Source organism: Fistularia commersonii, chromosome 34 (genome assembly GCF_037954325.1).
Source record: "Fistularia commersonii isolate RoL2024-O1a breed Wild chromosome 34, RoL_Fcom_v1.0, whole genome shotgun sequence".
In the NCBI taxonomy this organism is placed as follows: Eukaryota; Metazoa; Chordata; class Actinopteri; order Syngnathiformes; family Fistulariidae; genus Fistularia; species Fistularia commersonii.
In genome coordinates this window covers 8,081,371-8,101,703 of record NC_141317.1, presented here as the reverse complement: position 1 = coordinate 8,101,703, position 20,333 = coordinate 8,081,371, and the positions used below count along the sequence as shown (strand labels likewise).

The following is a 20,333-nucleotide window of genomic DNA, read 5'->3' as shown; positions in this document are numbered from 1 at the left end:
GTTACCTCATTGCGCGCTATAGTGCAGGCAGACACACACACACACACACACACACACACACATACATGCATGCATGCATACACACACCTTCCTGTTTGTCAGTGCTGGTGAATTTTCCACTGTTATCGTCATTTAAGAGACCCAAATGAGGTTTTCATTGTTGTTAAAAATAGATTATATGAATTTCAATGCAATTCTCACTGTGTACTGTGTATACAATCAATGCTGTGTGCATGTCTGCCTGTGTGTGTTTGAATTTAATTACTATGATGTGGAATTTTCACGATTGCCCCCAAATCGACTCTGTCACCCTTGTGTCAAATGCACAAAGTTAAAAATAGGATGAAATTGCGCAACAAATAACCAAAATCCTGTGACCGAGCCGCTTTAAATTCTCGGCTCCTCTGCGTCTTTTGACTGTCCTTCTCGCACCTTCTCCCTCAGAAAACGCGCCTCTTGCGGGTCAATATCTAATAGCTTTGCGGATTTGTAATTGTCCATCAGGCTCGTCGAAACCGTGTCAATCACACTTTACCGGGGCTGACATCTTGACAGCTGTCAGTGATAATTAAGGAAAGTGATGGACGACATCGAGGTTACTTTTCATGAGGATGACCACGATTGCCTTCCTGTTCATTTCAAGTGACTTGTGCTAAAATATTTGATAAGGACAGATTAAATCTTAAAAAATGTTGAACTGACTACAAGACCTTCATTTTTTTTAGCATGCTGTGCCGGAGGATCGGTGGAGGGGGGAGTGAAACCTGACATATCTAAAATACAAATCTGCAACATTTTTACACGTTGTATTGCACTTTTATTAAATATATATATATATATATTTATAAAACATGCTGCGGGAGTGGTAAACATGAAATTGGACAATGTCAAACACAGAGGCTGCAGACACAATCAATAGACTCTCAGTGCATTATGAAACACTAGCAGTTGGAGAACTTACAGTATCAGGTGACAAAATGGAAAAGTGTGATGCGTTTCCTTTTTCTCACTCAATAAGATTTTCACATGCCAAAACACAAAAATGAAAATGACGGCTCTACAAGTAGTGATTGAACAGAGGGACGTCGTCGTCTTTTCGTGACGGCAGCCTCCCGTATGACACGCATACATTCATTTTTCATCCCACGCGATCGACGGATATCGATCCGGCGCCCGATTCAAGCCGCCGATCTCAATTCGAATCGGGTAAAAAGGACGAGGCACTGTCGGGACCTCCGCTTCTGACACGTGAATGTTCGGTGGACCGGGATCACCCCGCCGTGTGCTGGATGGACGCAGGTGACCCATTTGTGATAGCAGCGAAAAATAGACGGGACTTGAGTGCTGCGGCGCCGCATACACCACAAAGTCCTACTTTTGGGTTTGTAATGAATCAGTTTTCTACAGACTTTTCAACTGGTCAGGTCAGAATCCACCGAGAAGAAAAAGGATGAACTGCCGAGCTCAAAACACCTACACATCCCTGACTGAATGGTCCTTCAGAAAAGTGCTCGTGGCGATGGAAGTTGAGTTCATAATGGTTGCAACTTTTTTTGAAAGTTGCCGGGGAGGCAGGTTGGAAATAATCTTAAGGGAGCGATTCGTTTTTCTTTAAAAACTCATTCCAAATTCACATTCGGTTGTGTCGTCCGCAGTACGAGGCTCAAGGCGAGATAAAGCATTTTTTAAAAAAAAACAATGCATTTAAATACAGAAATTTTCACTATTTGGACTGTATAATAAAATATTGAGATAACTTAATAACAAACAGTTACATACATATAAAAAAACAAAGTTTAACAACAGCATATCATTGCCTAAAACAATATATTACTCCAAAAATGTCCGTTTCAGATTGATTGGCCAGTGAAGGATGCATGTTTCAGCTTCAGGGAGGCACAGGAAGGCCCGATATTGTCCTTCTCAGGGCGCCGTCCTGAGTCCCCCCCCCCCCAAAAGTTGTTTGACAGCCGCCGATTCGTTCAGTAACTGGGCTCGTCCATGTCCTCGTCGCTCCAGTCGGGCGGCGCGTCCGTCCCAAAGTATCTGTCCCCGAAGTTTCCTACAAAACACCAGTCGCTCTGTAACAATGGCACTGCTGAGGTTTGTGTGGAAATGGCGAGTAGGACACACAGACAGGGAAGACGCCCGACCCCGACGATTTAATGAAACAAAGAAACAGCTAAGCTTTATTAAAAAGCAAAGGAAGAGGAAAATGACTTCAACAACTTGCTGCTTTCCGATAGGCCGATGCTCTATTAAGAATACTGTCAATGGAAACACGTTTTCTAGCGCGTTCTGAGCTCTGTCGTTTACCATATACTTTCCATGAATAAAAAACAGGTCAAACGTTTCCCTTGGCAAAGCTGAGCCCTGATGATTAAAAAAAACACACACATCACGCGTTTATGTTTTAATCGAGTTGAGGATTCGACCTACCGATACCGGGTATGATGTGGAAGAGATCGTTGACCTTCTTGTCGACCGCCGTTGTGATGATCTTGACCAGCGGGAATGCGTAGGCCACCGAGTGAACTCCCATTTCCGCCATTAACAAAGAAACCATCAGGATCTTGTCCTCCTGCACGTCGTGGTCCTGAAAGCGGAACGGCCTCATGTGAAACGAGCAGGGCGGGAAATTCTATCCGCGGCGGGCAAACGAGGACGAGGCGGCGCACCGACCAGGAGGACCCGAACGGCCATCATGGCGGCGGCTCCGGTCGACACGGTGCAGTCCATGAGGATCACGTGATCTTCGCTTATATCTTTTGGGAGGCGAAGGTAATGAAGCTGTGGGTGAAAAGACCAGATTTACGTTACAACTCAACCACGTAACACTTTGTACCACACCCGATGTGGTAACACACACTGATCCCAGTGCCTCTGGGGTCTTATTGCAGGGACAAATACAAAGCAAGCGTGTTGAAAATAAGGAATGGCCATTTATACTAAAAAAACATTTAAAACAGATTTAAAACAAAATCTAATGGCATCCAGAGAGAAGATTTCCAAAATATAAATGCAATAATAAGCTAGAGATACATTCATCTATTAATAATAGAGCATCTTAAAGCACGCTGCTTGTTAGTAGTCTTTACTTTTATTAAATCCAAACTTCTCCAAGGTCATTGTCCTCTCTATCTTTTCTATGGAATTTATAGAAACGCGAGGCGGGCGTGCTGCTTAGCGTATTAATGCCAAACACCGGGATATTCACAGCCACGGATGCACTAACGGTGTCATTCAATTTTAAATTCCGACTTGATTTTCCTTCAGAAATTGCCTTCCAAAGTACCTCTGGCTCTCCCGTGTCCTGGTTGGTCTGGATGAGGATCTTGCCAATTCGGACGTCCTTGCATACGGCCCTCAGCGCCGGCTCCATGGTCTCCCCGGCTCGTAAGATGGACACTCCTGTAATCTAGGGGAAAACAAAAAAAAAAAAAACCAAGAGAGGTTAATTGCATTAATTTAGGTGGAGAGAACTCTCCTGAATAGTATTACAAATAATAAAAAAGTTGGCGGGGAAGACATGAAAGTAAATGGAGTTCACTCACCCTCTTCCCGTGGAAAGTCTTGCCTTCATAATCCTCTCCCTGGGGGGTCTGGACAACGTGGACCTGAGATAATATTAAAAATCAGAGTGAGCGCTAAAACAGCATCGAGCGGGAAACGCTTTTTAACGGCTGCGGCGACTTTTAAATGGCCGATCCCGGCGTTCGAACTTGAATAAGACAAGACACCTATTGTGAACTCCTGCACGCAGGAGTATTTATTTCAGTCGCTACATTACTTTTCGACCCCGGTTCCAACCGGCTGTGTAACAACCGGGACACAAAGTTTTATTCAAAAACAACACCCTAAGCACTTTTGATCGAAATATCGTTTTATCTCGGCGACGTTTTATACGGTCACCTGTGAGGGTAGAAAGGAGAGCGCTCGCTCAATCAACAGACGCATCAGCCTCTTGGAGTAAAAGATGAACTCATCGCGGCTGGTTTCTTTGTTTCTAAACGTGGCGGTGTGGAGAAGACAAGATACACACTTGTACTGCGGCTGCCGTTGCGCGCACAGGGACGTTGCATTATAGAAAAAAAAAACAACAAAAAAAAAAAAACGACAAAGCTGTAATGAATTCAGTTTCCTTGCTTTTACCTGATGATGGTGTGCATGCCCCTGACCTGGGGTGTACTTTCCAGAACGCTGAGAGTCTGGGGGAGGGGTTGAGCTTGGTGTGCAGAAGCTAGAGCTGCCCTGTAACCACGGCAACAAATAATATGACGGGGGTAGTGCGGAGTGAGAGGAGTGAAGAGAGTGAAGATGGACATGAATAAAAGACACATGAACATGAATACAATTAGCACTTTACTGCACAGTGCTCTAAGTCACACGCAAGCGGGCACACATGTGCATTGTGAACGTTTTACAGGGACACGCGCACAAACAGACACGCACGCAACAAATACAAATTGTGTAAAAATGGGCAAAAAGTCACATTATGTTTTTTATGATAGTAGTTAGAGCAAATTTGCTGATATGTAACCACTGGGAAAAGGCAGATGGGGGAAAACAGCACAGCACACAGGGGCCTCAATTTAAAATACAACACAGAGACCACGGTGACAGGAAAGTTATTAAACTGTTCCTGGACATAGAAAGAATGAAAAGCGGGCAATTTTAAAATATATAAAAACACTTTTCCCATACAGTATAATGTGTTAATGAGATGCAGATAGGAAGAATGCTTGTTATCGCTATGGTCGGATCGCTGATAAAGCCGTCCGACACAAACGCCATTCAAACATGAGTTGGAAAATGCTGTTAATGTGGATCTAACCTGGAGAAAAAGGCAGTTACAAATAATAGGCGGGTGAGTCTCCATCCAGCTGTGATGCATATTTTAGGAGGGAAATGAAAATGAAAGAGAGGTTTTTTTGCGTGTCTATTCACTGGAAGTTTACTTGTGTTGTCAACAGCTGATTTTGCGTTTCAACGGGTTTTAAAAAATGTCAGATTAATTGTACTAAGATGGCCCTGGGAGAAAACGTGTTGTTTTCCTTTTTCCAAATAAATACCCGTCATCACTCAGGTGCACTAACAATTTAATCTCTAATTAGCTTCCTGCATTGCTTTTCTGGCGTTTGGCCTTTCCACTTCGATTGTGCTTTATGCAAAGCAAAAATGTGAATAGACAGGTGGATGGAAACTCAACACGTGAGACAGACCTACTGACTGTCGTCATGGTTTATGAGTCCTAACATCTACAGCTCCAACAATACCACTGGAATACACAGTAGCCGGATGCAAGGAAAAAAAAAACAAAAGAAAAAAAAAAGAAAAGGAAATCATAGCAAATCTGCTCACATATCCCAGCGAAGTTTCCTCTATGGGGAGATTTTTCGATGAAACACAACAACAATAGAGGGGACACGGGGATACAAGGAAGAACATATAAGAAGAGAAAATGAGAGGAGACAAAACATAAAGGTGGATGAGGGGAGGATCTAACAGTGAAAAGTGTGACAGCAGGGGCTTTAAATGTCCCAATATCTTGAAACGCATCAGTGTATGAATCACATCTCCCCACTTTTATGGTGTAATCCCTTTCCACGTATCACAGAACAAGGATTAGTTAAACATACTTACGCAGATCTCAAACGGAGAACTTTTGGAATTAATATTTTAAAATCAATACATGTGCACATGTGCTCTTCGGTGTGTACGCGTGGGAGGTGCACGAGCTATGGTTTGGCTGTCACTCTTTCGCCCGTGTAGAAGTATAGAGGTTGGTATTTCAGTTCACATCCTGTGTCTAAGGACAGACGTCGAGCTCACTTCCTCTCTCTCTCTCTCTCTCTTTCTGTCTCTCTCTTTCTGTCTCATCGTGTGGCCAACATTCAATGGAAAAACTCAGCACCTTCTAGTAGGGTTTTGGAAACTTTTCGCTGTGGCTGAAGTGTGCGATAGTCGACAATGGCTGTGGCGAGAGTTTCCTCTCGCTTTTTTTTTTTTTTTTTTTGATATTGTCACTCCGATTCTGATGTTGCTACTGAGAGGAGGGGTCAGTGACTTGACTCACGGGTGTATTTTTAGACACAGAACGCAGGAAGGGGGTGACTTCTCTAAAAGGCAGAGAGAGGGAAACCAACATCTTTACATTTAATGCTGGCTGCTCCACACTTTGCCCAAACTTTGACAACAGCAGCTTTCAAATAGTTTTCCATATTAAAGATGCAAAGGTAGGATATCGTAAGGAAATCCATTGGGAAAATGAGTCAATACGAAGTGGATATTCAGCAAGAAATGCAATTAAACTGTGCACCCGTGTTAGAGACACATTCGGTTTATTTACTGTTTGACGTATACGTGGTGCCCTCTTTCTATGTATTTAATCTTTTTTTTTTTTTTTTTCATCAGATTAAATACCATCATCATTTCAGAAGTGATCACTAGTCAGTCATATTTGCGTGCTGCTTCGTGATGTTTTGTGGCAGCCAGCAGAGCGGGGCGGAAGGTAGGAGTTGGCTTTTGCTTTTTTATCTTTTCCTCTCCCTCCCGGTAAAGAGCTGTAGTAGGTGGGGGAACAGGGCAGATAGTCAGATAGAGAATGAGAGACAGGATAAAGGCCACTCTACCTGACGCTGAGCTCGCGCTGTGAGCCGTGGCGGGGTTTTGGATGAGGGTGTGGCGGGGAAAGAGTGGAAGAGCAGTCCATCAGCGGTGCATGAGCAACTGTGTGTTTGTGTGTCTAATACAGGTAACTAACTCCATTTGAGCAAAAAGGTGATTTTTGTGGCGATTAGTGCATGTAGAACAACAAACACCGAAGGGATAAAATATGCAAACACTACTTGAGTATTCATAAATTCATTCTGAAGATTGTGATGAGCCACAGAGGGAGAATTCATAACAGGGATGTACATGAAATGGCAAATACTTCTTTATCAGAATAATGACTCACTTTATACAATGATCTGAATTTAATTTAGATAATTTAAATTTAAAAAAAAAAACAGTAATGACTAATGGTTTTTATTACCCCAATCACAATAAAGAAAGAAGTAGATAAGGTTCAATTTTCATGTCTCTCAGAAGTTACTTTGACCACAACTACCGGAATTACAGTATTTATCAGTGTTTTATTTCTGGGAGAACATCCGCAATAAGCTCATTGCCATCATGCACAATAATCCCCTCCTTCCCACTCTGTGAAGTGCATTTTCTAACCACTGGAGGGAGTACGTGGACTGGCTTAATGATTGCAGATCTCACCAATGCAGTTTGATGTGCAATGTAAGTATCAAAAACGTACATTTATAGCACAGCGTTGTTGGTTTATTCCAAGTAAAATTAACATTACGCATTTCCTGTGTGTGACCGGTGTGTGTTTTGTCAGGATCCGCAAGAGCGCCCACCCTCACCTCTTCCAGCTGACTGTGGACGTGCTGCACGATCAAATCGATGGCCACCATGTTACCGCCGCCTGAAACAAAGCGACAACGTTCCATCGTACGGTTTAATGGGTTTTCTGTCGCTTGTGTGTTTGACACAGTGTTGCAGATCCTTGCGACTGGAGCGTGCGCGTACCACGAGGCACCACGATGTCAGCGAGCCGCATGGTGGGTTCAATGTACTGCTCGAAGGCTGGCTTGACAAACTTGTTGTACTGTTTGATGACACCCTCGATGTCACGCCCCCTTTCTGTAATATCTCTCCTCAGCCGCCGCACCAGCCGGATGTCAGAGTCTGTATCCACAAAGATCTTCATGTCCAGCAACTTACAGGAAATGAACAATGACAAATGAATAGCTGAATGTATATTCACACAAAGATGACATCTGATAAATAGAAAACTAAAAATGCTTTCTTGGTAATAGCTGAAGAGCTGTCATGCTCTGTAGGGTGGCAATGCCATTTGTACATATTAAAAGCATGTTGTTATTATTATTAAAGTATAACTGCTCAATGGCTGTTCTGTTTTTGTGCAGACTGACTCATGAATTCTGGTAAAAGGAACCATTTTTACCCTTAATCATCATAAACAGACAAAAAAAAACATGTAAATCATACCACTCGTGAATAGACTTTCAGATCACTTTTTACAAGAGATCCAGTAAAACATGGATATTTAAAGAATCCCTGCCCACTGATGGACAAAACACAAGATGAAAAGTTTTTTTTTAAACTTGTTTCGATAAGGAAGCGGAAGAGTATTTAATTTAGCCGTCAACATATCCTTGTAACGTGCTGAGAAAACTCCAAGATACACAGAGCAGCTCCCGTGTTTCATTTTCAACATCAGCACCCTAATGTTTAAAAAAACATACATATCAATTCATTGCTCAACCAGGTGCTTGAGACAATAATGTTGGTTGCAAGTGACTCAACTAAAAACCAAAATGCAAAACAGTGGCACAGGCACAGGAAACCAGGTTTGACCGTGCCCGCATAAAAAATGCATCATTATAACTAATCATTCGGAAATGGCTGGAGAACAGTTAACTTTGCCCTACCTGCAACAGCTCTTTATCTGCGAACGCCATGATCCCTTCAAAGATGATAACACTGGCTCCATATACAGTTTTCTGCGAGGCGACATATACATTGATCGTGACGATGCAAAGTAATATCCATGGCATGACCCACTTCCATTCAAGTTTATGATAAAAATCCAATGAAACAACATTATTGATTCATATAAAGGAGCGGAAAAAAAAAGAACTCAACTCTAATCAAATTAAGAAAAAAAGGAAAAAGGTAGAAAGAAACTCATTCGGCAACATGATGCAAAACAGGAGGATCGTTCTCTTCTTTTCGTACAACGGTTGGACAAAAATATTTCAACATGCCAATCTTTTGTTTCACAAAAATACACGAAATATTCTAAAAAATGAGGAGGGGATGAGGGTGTACAGGCATCAATATCATTACTTCACCACTGCTGCCCGAACAAAATGATTTTGTTGTACATTGCAACTGTGAAAGACAAATCATCTGTGATCATCTGGTAGATTTGAAAAGGAACTTTAGGGTTAAAGTCCTTTGGTGAAGTTAAGAAAAGAGCAGCATAAGCTATTAGTCTGACATGCGTCTAATTGACTAATAGTATTTGTGCGAGTCTGAACTCGTGCGTTCATTCTTACCCACTCCTTCTGCCTGCCATGGGTTGTAAAGTCATACACGGGGATTTTCACACTCTTGCCCTTTTTCAATTTGCGCACGGTGTGTGTCAGCAAATCAAAGTCAAAAGCATCGGGGTGGTCGAAGTTGTAGTCGTTGCTGGCAGCCAGTATCTGTTCTTCTGAGGACAGGACCTGCGGATGATTATCGGGGCAATTTAAGATGACTTTGGCTGCGATAATACTGAAAAAACACAGGGAAATGTCATTTTCTGAGCACGATCTCCATGTTTAACCTTTTTGTTGAGCTGTACACGTAAATATATTGAGGAATAAAATAAGAAGAGTGTTGTGCTCATATCATGATCTGGGATCATGTTGTGATTTAGGTGCATTCTGAGCGCTACAGAAAACCCAAAGTGAGGAGAAACCCAAAGGATTTCCACTGACGGGGGCTTTAGACCATAATCTAAAGTGGTTAATGGGTCTCACTACAATCTGATTTTATGGGGACAAAACTTCAAAACTGCACTCTGAGTATGTAATGCATGATTTACATAAGCTTACAGGAACTCTTGTGCAAAGTTCTGTGTTCGACAGCAGTTGAAGCTAGTGGGCCTAAATTTAGTAGAACATCACGCGCGACAGTGACGTCTGTACCAGGTGGTTAAGCAACAAAACCCCGGACCTGGAATTTGGCAGTTTCAGAGTAGCAACACCAAGATGCCTCCCTGCTCAAGTGAGCACATTACCCTTCTAAAATGATAGTGTTTTTTTTTTTTATTTTTACTTTTTTTTTAATTTTAGCCCAGGTTCTATTTGGGCTGTGCTTTTTCAACAAAAGAAGTCTGAATATCAATTTCAAAAGAGATCAGTTCCACACAAATCTTTGGCTTTCTCTCGTGCTCCACTGTGCAAATGTGGCTTTTGTCAGGGGTCTAGTGCAACCAGTCACTGCAAAATCCCTCCTACTCTCAACTGCCACGGAGAGTGTAACAGGATTACATAACCAAAGAGCCGGTAGTTGTAAGGAGAAGCGGGAGCGGCCGCCCTTTCTTCTATTCCCTCCAGTTCAATGACGACTGCACATATCATTCCTCTTTTCTCAGACTTTATATGCCAAACTGTCTGGCTCCTTTTAACTTGGTCAGGGTATGAGGTTTGGTCTACTCTGTTCTCTGTACTGAACTGTCATTCTTTTCTGATCGTGAACATGAAAGAATGAAATAAAGATAAAATTCCTTTTCTTTTTTTTCTTACAGACTAATCTCATACCTGGAGTTTGGGTGTCCACACGAATCTGGAGCAAAGCTTGTAATTGTATATTATGTCAACATTGGAAAAGCGCGGCAGGACAATGTATACCTTGTAAAAAGAGTCCATGGACAGAAGTACGACCCATGGAACATCTAGAGCTTCGATGATTTTTCGTGCCACAGTTGTCTTCCCCGACGCACTTCCCCCACAAAGACCTGAGACAAAATATTGGTATAAAGATTTTGCAGACACGTTTTAAAACACGCTGATCTGTTGTCCGTCGGCAACCTACTACGGCGCTACTGGCTAGACAAGACATTCTGTTGAGTATGATTACATTGCTTCAGGGTGCAACTTAAAAGCAGGCAGGCAGAAACAGAGACCATAGTTATACAACAACCCTCGGTACGGTCGAAGGTATTCCTGTTGTGCAAACCAAACCCACAAATCCAAAATTCTCTGAAGCAGAACCGGCCCCTGCATGAGTTAAAAGGTCTTTTCGTAATAAAGATAGTGGTTAACTTCTTAATAGAGATAGACAATGTTTATCTTCTCAAAAGATTTTTTTTTCCAACCTATTTCTCACTCTGCTTGAAGAAATGACTAACCCATAACTTGAAGTGAACACAGATTTGTACATCAGTCTCTTTAAAATCTATATACAAATAGAAGTGGAAAATGTGACCTGAATTCCATCTTTATTTTATTTCAACTACTACTCAAAAACTTTTATATTCATTGTTTTATCATGCCATCACAACATATTTTCACTGTGAATAATTTCTAATTTTGATTTTCTTAGTATTTCGTTGTTTCCTTTTTATGGGAATTTGTTTAGCTAGGATTAACAAAATGAACTATCCTGCTTATTTCCTCGCTATCCCAGATTATGAGATGAGATGAGATGAGAACAACTTTATTAATCCCGAAGGAAATTGTTGTGCCAGAGTTTCAAGTAAAAACATAACAGTAATAGACAATAGTGGAAAGGAGGAAGAATAAGAAATATAATGAAATATAAATTATCATATGAAAATGACCTTTACCTTCTATCCAATTTTTTTTTTTCAAATCTATTTTTCTTCCTTTCCTGTTTTTAAGAACAAGATTCACAGACGCCATAGAGAGGATATGTAAATGAAACATGAAGCACACAAAACCTGTTTTATGTCAGGTTGCTCCTTAGAGGCTCGACCCAAAACTGTATGGCAAGCTACCAGCCCAATAGTCTTAATGCTCCGAACCGTATCGGTCAGGATTCAATTTTTTACATTTTTTTCCTGATTTCAGCTACTCTGCATATCCAACAGTATAAAAAGGCATCGCAGCTGATTTCCTACTAGTGCACAAACGTTTTGGATTGACTTAGGTAAATGCAATTTTGCAACAGACTATCTTGGCAAACCTTCTCCACCCCTTGCGCTTCGAGCAATATTTCACCACAGGAAGTCACTGAGAGGTGAAACAAAAGGGAATGACTTTGACTTTTAAAACCATTCAAATAGTGTGTGTAAAATTAAAAACAAGGACGGGTTGCTCCGATACTAGCGACACAGACTGGAGAAACTCCCCTTGGTTTCATTGATGCCAAACCCGGGACAAAAATCTTCATTTCATAAGTAAGAATGAATCACCTTGGCATTGACATCACGGATTAGTCGGATGGCAGACTTGATAACCCGAGTGGCAAGTCGCGCAACTTCGACGATACGGCAAAGTTAGACGAAAAAGGTTTTCCAGGCTAAATATATCAACCAAAGGCCTTGTATAATAATGGATGTAGGCCGGTTATGAAATTTAATCAGGCCCAGAAAAAAAAACAGGAAATGAAGAAGTACATTCTAACATCGCGCTCACTGAATTATTTACCGATGACGAAGGCCTCCTTGGACTGAGCTCCATGTTCGTTGTACCAGGGTGGGCGACCGGCGGTGTAGATGGTTCGCTTAGAGGTACGCAGGAGAGGGGGTTCTGATTTACACTGGCTGGTGGTCCTTTTCCTGGGTGAAAGGCCTGTGCTGATGGACGGGAGGAGGCGGTCTAGTGATCCTTCACCAACTCCACTGCGAAGCAAGACACACACAACAGACAACAGGAAACACAATTTACTAAATGTATTCATGTACTGCAAAATGCTTGCCTTCTTTTTTCCATTGGGAAAACTAGTAGCTTTGAGAAACACTGTACAACATTCAAGGGAATCACACAATGAAAACAAGACAAAAAATATTGTTCTATCTGCAAAACATTGTTTGAGTAGAAGTGAGGGACAGGGAGTTGTTGAAGCGTTTGACCTCACGTCAAGTTGCAAAGTTACGACGAGGATACGACTAACAACTGACCATGTACTATACAACTGAGAACCATCGCAGACACATACAGAGACGGACTCCGCTAATTTTCATTTTGATAAACCCAAAACAGAGGTGGACAATGAAGCTCCTTCTCATTATCGTGCATTTGTACAGGGTTGCGTTTACACACACACGCACGGATAGACAATGGACATTTGTTTTGTTTTCTTTTTTCAAAAGGCGTTAACCATAACCTGGCAGTACAAACAACCACCAGAAAAGGGATCAAGGGAGTCCTATGACACAAAAAAAGCGGCGGTGTGTCCGTGGGAACAAACAGACACATTCCAAGGTTAGGGATGCAACAATGACACAAAGACACAAACTCTGAGTCACATTAGAAGCAGGTAGCCCATGCAGACAGGGCACTATCTTTGGTTGCAGGTTAATGTTTGATTTTACCCACCAAAAAGACTTTGCCAGTGTTACAGAAAGCACTGCTTCAGGCAAGGAGCTGGTGTATTTGCATTAACTATTCAAATAACTTGTGTCGTGTTGTGTCTGACGATTTTATGACAAATAACCGCAACGAATGCCGACATGTAATACTTTATGCACCGAGGTTCCTCGTAGCGAGAACAACATAATTGTGGGACACTGACGAAGAATGAGCATCTACATTCAGTTGGGTGTGTAAAATAAAGATTTAGAACAGGTCTATATCGTAAGACATCTAGAAGTCGCTTTCTCTCGGAAAGTTCCCTTTAGCTGTTCACAAGGGTTTAGTTTAAGGCATCTGTGATAGACTAGAGATGAAAAATTACAACCAGACGCAAAAGATGATCTGGGAAACATACGAATCTTACAGCAATGTTGAACATATAAACCAGCACAAAGCAAACAACCGAGAAGGATGATTACAATAAATGCTGCCTTTGCAGCTTTACTGAGAAGAGGTTTCTTTGAGAATCTTCCTATCCGGGCAACTGTTGCTAACAACACTTACTGCATTAACCGAGACGTCCACACTTCACCGAGGGAGGATTGTAAAATGCTAGACGCCATTGTTATAGTTGGAATACTTTGATTGAGATATACCTCGATTTTTCCCCTTGCTCTGTCAATTGTCACGTTCGAAAAGTGCACGGGGCTATATAACTGTAGGTAGAGTGGCCAAAGGTGAAGTACACACACAAGATAAAGAAAAGATTTATCTTATCGCACCAGGGTCACCTGAGCAATGATGCAGTCAGGGAATGAGCTGAGTGAGACAACATGCAGATCATGCATGAGACACAGCAGCACTCCGTCGGGATTATCAGGCCAAACCAAACTTGAGTGCAATAATAGATTAGCCAAGAGCAAGATGCTGAATCATGCACTTCAAATCCACATTTAGTATTATAGTCCAGATATTGCATGCAATGCTGTGTGGAAACATATGTGAGAATGAGATAGGGTGTGGCATCCCAAAGGATGCTTGTATGCATCCTGACCTTTTTAAAGACCTTATGGTCAGAAGTGGCCGTGGAAAGTCGCAGCGGCAAACACATCTACCAATATTTTACTTAACTAACTTCCGAAAGCTTTAAGACTTGTTTCTCTACTTTGTGGAAATTAGTCGAAATATACTTTTTCAGATTAAAATGATATAAACAATATTAATGGAAAAAGGTTGAAATGTTTTTTTCATTAATACATAGAGAATGACGGAGCACATGCTGGAACATGATGATGACAAAAACAGTCTCGATTTGGCTTTATTTGAAAGAGTAATATGTTTTTGTTTCTTGTTCATTCCCCATGTTATGCTATTCATTGGATAAAAACAAGGAATATGTTTGTCGATGGAAGATGGCGAGCCTTTCATATTAACCTGAATTAGCCGTACAGAACAAATATACCTGATGGAAAAAAAAATAATTAATCACTTTAAAAAAAAAACAACTTCTGAATAAAATAATTATTCACAGAGTCTTTGTATGACGACAGTTACATTTCTTAATAATCATTTGCAGAAAAATCAGAGGGCCACTTCATTGAATGGTTCCAGGGAACTGTAACCCGTCCCAGCTGATACGAGACAGTAGGTCATCTATATATCACTAGGCTGACACTAAGATTTGTGCTGCCATCCTGAGCTGCATTACAGCTTAGACGCCGGTTAACCTAATCTATATGCGCTGTGCAGGTGGGGGAGTGACTGTTACTGTATATCCTTGGAAGACAACGACAAAAACAAATGCATACGGGGATGATAACGCATATCTTCACAATAAAAGTCAATCTTGAACGAAGCACAAAAGCGCAGTGATAGCAGTGTTGGCCAGGAGTGACCTGCAGTACCGGTTAGCTTTTGCTAATCAACGCCAAAACATTTATAACCTCAAGGCAAAGAACTACAAAAAAAACTAAAGCTAACAGTCCTGTTCATCCACATTTGAGACGAGCAAAGAAGTAAGAATCGACAAACGCTAAACTATTTCGTGCACCACAGAGCAGAAGAATACATGAAAATAATGAAAAATGAAAGATTAACTTACCTGCCATCAGATCTAAAGGTCCAGCAACCAGATATTCTAGCTCCTGTGTAAGTCGGCAGAGAACTCATAACTGGAGAAAATAAAAAGGATTCCACCAGAGGTATTCCGCTGGGTGCGATTTAATATGCAAAATTCAGATATATTTAGTATTTATATATGTTTGCACCTTCTGATGTAACATGTTAAGAGTGAGAGAGGGCAGGGCAACATTAAAGTGTCATTAGAAATGAAACATTAAACATCAGTTTAGCTTTCAGTTTCCCCCTTTCGGTGGAGCAACAAAGGACAAAATAGAAACTGCAGCTTGGTCGAGGGTGTGCTCAGTTTGAAACTACAGCACAACTTTTCCCTCCTCTTTCACTCGCTCTCCACTCCTCCCTCCAACCAGCACATGTAAGAGGATAACCTACCCTCCAGATTATGTTCATTAGGCAGTATAAATAGCATCAGGTTCAAGCCAGGCCTACCTACAACTGGCTCGCGTATAAACACATGCATGCTGAGCTCGGGTCATCTGTCTTTGACAGTCAGTGTTGCAATATGTCGCTGAAGGTGAAAAAGGGACCAGAGGGGAGAAGCACAGACTTTAAAATGCATTCGTGGAGGACCAATGGAAAGGACAAAAATAGACAGAGGTAGTTATGAACCATCGGCGGTCTCGACTCGCTTTTCTGGGCTCACGACAGAGATCCCTCAACTGTTTCTAGGAGGTAGAGAAAGGGAAGAAGGGCAGGGGAAAGGAGATGTGCTTTTCCCCTGCAGGGACTTGACATGTCTCTGTGTGCACACACAAACATGCAGGCAGGCATATATGTATACACGCACACACACACACATACACACACACACAAACTGTCCCCTCCCTTACTTCATAAACACCATGATGAAATACAACACGAACTCAACCCCACTATCAGCTGACGCTCTGAGGAACAGCCCTGGGCATGCAGATATACAAAACACACACACATTTGCGCACACATGCCACAAGAGCCTTAACTTGGGCAAACAAACAAATCGTTATTCTCGGGGATCACAAAAGATAATTGTCTTCAAATCGGTAAAAAACGAATTTGTGGAGGCTACAGTTTAAGAAGCACACCACTTGGGAAAGATGTATCTAAATACAAAGTGCAAAATACAATAATCCTTCAAATATTTGTTCTGATTTGACAAGGCCTCATTTCACTTTATTTTCCTGCTTAAACCACAGGGGAGCGAAACAAGGGAATTCAATGTTTTTCTGTGAAGCCAACTGTGCTTTTGGGACTGTCACTGTTGCTTTAAACCGTATTCGAGAGACCGCAAGAAAGACATTTTCTAAACAAGACAACTGAAATGGTTTTGGTGCTATTTCGAAAAGAAAACAAAGATGGACAGGAATGTTTTGCAACTGAGTGGAATACTTGAAAAAGTTGTAGGCCTTGTAATACAAATTTTAGTCGTTATCTTACAATGTTTAAAAGTCAAACTTGAGATGCTAAAAAGGTATAAAATAATTTAAGAGGGCCAGATATCATAAGGCTTTTTGTTATCGATCTTTAAAAGTAGGAAACAGTATCTGGCTTACTTGGCGTGGACAAAATAACTCGAATGAATATCTAGTGCGTAACCGTTCAGACAAATTGCGTATTCAAGAAACGTATCCTGTTCACTGTGCTTTTCGCATGAGTTCAATGAGAATCAATGCTTGTGCTTTCTAGATGGTTTGATTATTTAATGCATTCACTAATTCTCCATACTGCTTATCCTGCACACAGGGTTTGAGGCGGGGCCGGAGCCCAGTGGGCGACTGCTTTCAGTCAATCGCAGGGCCACATATAGGGAGACTTCGTAAACCTAATCGGTGTATTTGTCCTCAAGTAACCTCATGAAATACCAAAGAAAACTAAGTTATTACACACTTCCAATTGAACTGTTATTGTGCAACTGCAGTCTGATTAAGTCTTCCGCTGGAAATAAAGTGAACTTCGGGCGACAGCGCCCTCTTGTGGCGAACTACGGTATGACATCGAAGCGTGGTGTGGCTGTGTGGCTATAGCAACTCGCTGCTAAATGTGAACACTTTCCCCACCCCAACCACGTTGTTATTTCGCTGTGAGAAATAGTGACTTCCTTCTATGGCTTTCTATTTCCACGTTGGGTGATTCACAAGAGGAGAAACTGGGTGGAGCTCAACCGCTAACTGTTAACTATTGTTACAGTAGCAACCATGGACCATGCCATGCTCCTTTCCTTCACTGGAAGGGTCTATTTGTTCAATAAAAATTCCTTATAATGCAACGTATCACGTGTTCAACGCCGTTCCAGCAAATTGAAATTAATTATTATGATAAAAAGTAGTCGGAATAAATTTCAATCTATATATTTCAGTTTGGGGCGCAGATGAGAGGGTACCTCGTGTTAAAATATGACAAAAGCAAGAGCCAAGTGCAAAGGGCGACTGAGATTCTATTAAGATCATTACAACGTCACTATTCCTACTCTTAAAGCTTGTTTTATGGCAATTATTACGGATTATAAATATTAGCTAGTATAATAGTACCTTGTATTTTTGCACTGTACCCATTATGCCACATAGTGTGACAGGTCGCATTTCCGTAATGATGCTTGTACCAACTGCCGGTAAATTTTCAGATTAAAGACTGAAAACACAATCCTGTTTCGACCAGTGTCCAAGCATCCTCATCTCTGAATTCGAAAAGAATTACCTGTGAGGCACAGAATTGGAGGTTTTATCTTCTTTCTCCATCTTTGAGAGCCTATCTTCATTGCTAACGACGGACATAGCTAGTGTATTGACAATCAGGTGTTGAGTGCTTCGCGCAGAGGCATCTTGGGATTTGGAGGCGTTTGGTGGTCTAGCCCTGGCCCACTTACATGGGCATCGTTGTGGAAAAGGACTACAATACCCACAATGCCCGACTTCCGTTGTTTCGCTTCAGAGCTAACGCAGTCAATTCCGAGCCGTAATCCCGCATATCCTTTCCCATAACTGGCAGTATGATTGGCTCAACCCAGTTTGTGGAGTCTAAAAATGAAGGCTGACTAATAAAGTCATATAATACTCACAGTTCATGCATGCATGCATAAAAACAAGACTGGTTGTGTGTTTTATATTCACCTGAAATGATATATAGGATTTCTTAGCATTACAAAAGGCAACGCAGATTACTTAGTTAAACAAATGAGGAAACACCCATGTCGGAAAAGGTAATGGGCAAACAAAAGTCCCAAATATTAATTTCTAATTTCATTCATGACAAACAATACAAAAAGTCGGGTTTAAAAAAGACAGATGCCTTTTTGATGGCTACTTTCTCACTATCAGTGAGACAGCGAACACAGAAAAGTTAAGCATGGTTGTCACATCTAGCTGTTGTAGCACATATCATTTTGAAAGCAGTTTTTTAAAGTATTACTGACACAATTTAGTCAACAAACTTTTATTAATTAATTGAGGGATACTAATGCACATGTTTTACAACAAGTCTGGGAGAAAGTTTGTTCAGACTCAAAGGAGGTGCGTTTCCTCCTAAGTTAGGTACAACACAGCATAATTTCAGATATGGAAATCTTTATTACATCAGGAATTGTATTTCATCTGTTACCTATGTATTATAACCAGTTATGAGCTACATCATCATCTCTTGAATCTCTCAAAAGTTTCACCATGATGGCCCAGCATTAGAGAAGGATGCCATTTCCTGCGTTTAAGTAGGTAGCATACAAAAATCGACCACTTTTGCCAAATAAAAGGGGTGAAATTCTGAGGCAGTCTAGGGGGAATTTGTCTAAGAACTAGTCTTGTTTTTAAAACATTGCTAACAAAGGGAAGACACTTGAGCCTGCTGTTTCTCCAGGTACAAAAGTCACACCACACACAGTCCAGGTAACTAGAAAGCTCCAACGACACTCCTATTTCAAGCCTATTTCATGGTATAATAAGTGCACTAAATACAGAAACAAACACATATACATACACCTCGTTGTCCTGTATTGAGTAAATAATTATAAAGGACGCTCTCTCAATGTGTTTGTCATTGTGTACTGAAAAAGCTCAATTTATGTGCATCATTAAAATGGATAAAATAACAGTGTATGCCAACACCTAGGCCTACAATGTTTTTTTTTATGATCTACAAATCTTTTTCAACATTTTTAATAGATTTCCTTATATGTAAAAAGCCTTTTTTTCCCAACGCAAACAAATAAAAGTAGGGGATTGAGAAAATCCATACAGTTTCGAGAAGACACATCAATACCAAAATATCATCAAGCCAACAAAACCAGTTAGATATGGTGTATTGCTGTACTCTCTACACATGTTGCAGTTAGCTCATACTGCAGGATAAAAATGTGTTTTCCACATCATAGGAAGACAGAGGGTAAAGGGTGTGATAAAATATAAAATACCCAGTTAAAAGCAGTGCTAAACTATAATATTGCAACACCAAAGCTTCGCTCAGGTAAACGCGGTCAATTGGATGTTATCAATGAGTAACAAGTGAATGATGAGGAACAGATTCTGTGCCAGGGCATAACACTCAACAAAGAATGTTACCGAAGTTGAGTACCAGACTGTACAAAGGTGCTAACTGTAATAAACACACACACACACACACGCACACACACACATACACATACATACCCACACATAGACACACAAGGTCTGGACAACTTATATTGAAATGGTCCGCAGACCGATCAGTGCTTGTCTAATTTATCTTCTCCACTGGCTGAACCTGGATAGAAGGTAAAGGTCTGTCCCATTAAAAGAGTCAGACACATGCATAATCATTCCCACCTCAAAGCCACCGTATCAGCTGATTAAAAATGAGGAATTACAGCTCAAATCTTTGCTTCACGATATAAAAAGGTCACGTGTCACAAGGGACACACAGGTAATTTTCCCCAATGAAACGTTGAAAATGTTCAGTTGACATCAGTGCTTGATTTAAACGATGGCGTTAAATAATTGTTTGGTGCAAATTCTAAAGTACTTGCCCTCAAGGAAGAAATGACAAAATGGATTAGTGGACTTGCTTAGCTGGAACAGGTCCTTAAGGTAGAGTGGCAAGTGGCAAGAGTGCTTTCTAGGTAAAACACACGAGAGAATAGAA

General features: G+C 41.1%; 1 protein-coding gene and 1 long non-coding RNA gene across 5 annotated transcripts; one reads left to right on the top strand and one right to left on the bottom strand.

Moving 5' to 3' along the window:
* Window positions 1-794: 794 nt before the first annotated feature.
* On the bottom strand, window positions 795-18,013 carry uckl1b (uridine-cytidine kinase 1-like 1b). 4 transcript variants are annotated; one of them, XM_086141737.1, is made up of 15 exons: window positions 17,922-18,013; window positions 12,243-12,436; window positions 10,482-10,588; window positions 9,141-9,311; window positions 8,511-8,582; window positions 7,585-7,774; window positions 7,419-7,480; window positions 6,633-6,649; window positions 4,153-4,251; window positions 3,913-4,006; window positions 3,555-3,617; window positions 3,296-3,418; window positions 2,683-2,790; window positions 2,440-2,596; window positions 795-2,062 (listed from the first exon to the last, which is right to left on the bottom strand). In XM_086141737.1, the coding sequence occupies exons 1-15, from the start codon at window positions 17,996-17,998 to the stop codon at window positions 1,983-1,985; spliced, it is 1,614 nt and encodes a 537-aa protein (XP_085997863.1). In that variant the 5' UTR covers window positions 17,999-18,013; the 3' UTR covers window positions 795-1,982. The 4 variants fall into 4 exon arrangements, with proteins under 4 accessions (XP_085997863.1, XP_085997862.1, XP_085997865.1 ...); XM_086141736.1 differs by lacking the exon at window positions 6,633-6,649 and adding an exon at window positions 5,362-5,381; XM_086141739.1 differs by lacking the exon at window positions 17,922-18,013 and adding an exon at window positions 15,211-15,524.
* On the top strand, window positions 6,121-7,953 carry LOC147214472 (uncharacterized). Its single transcript, XR_015104376.1, has 5 exons — window positions 6,121-6,236; window positions 6,415-6,511; window positions 7,212-7,290; window positions 7,394-7,616; window positions 7,718-7,953. It is a non-coding gene; the product is annotated as an uncharacterized LOC147214472 (long non-coding RNA).
* Window positions 18,014-20,333: the final 2,320 nt, after the last annotated feature.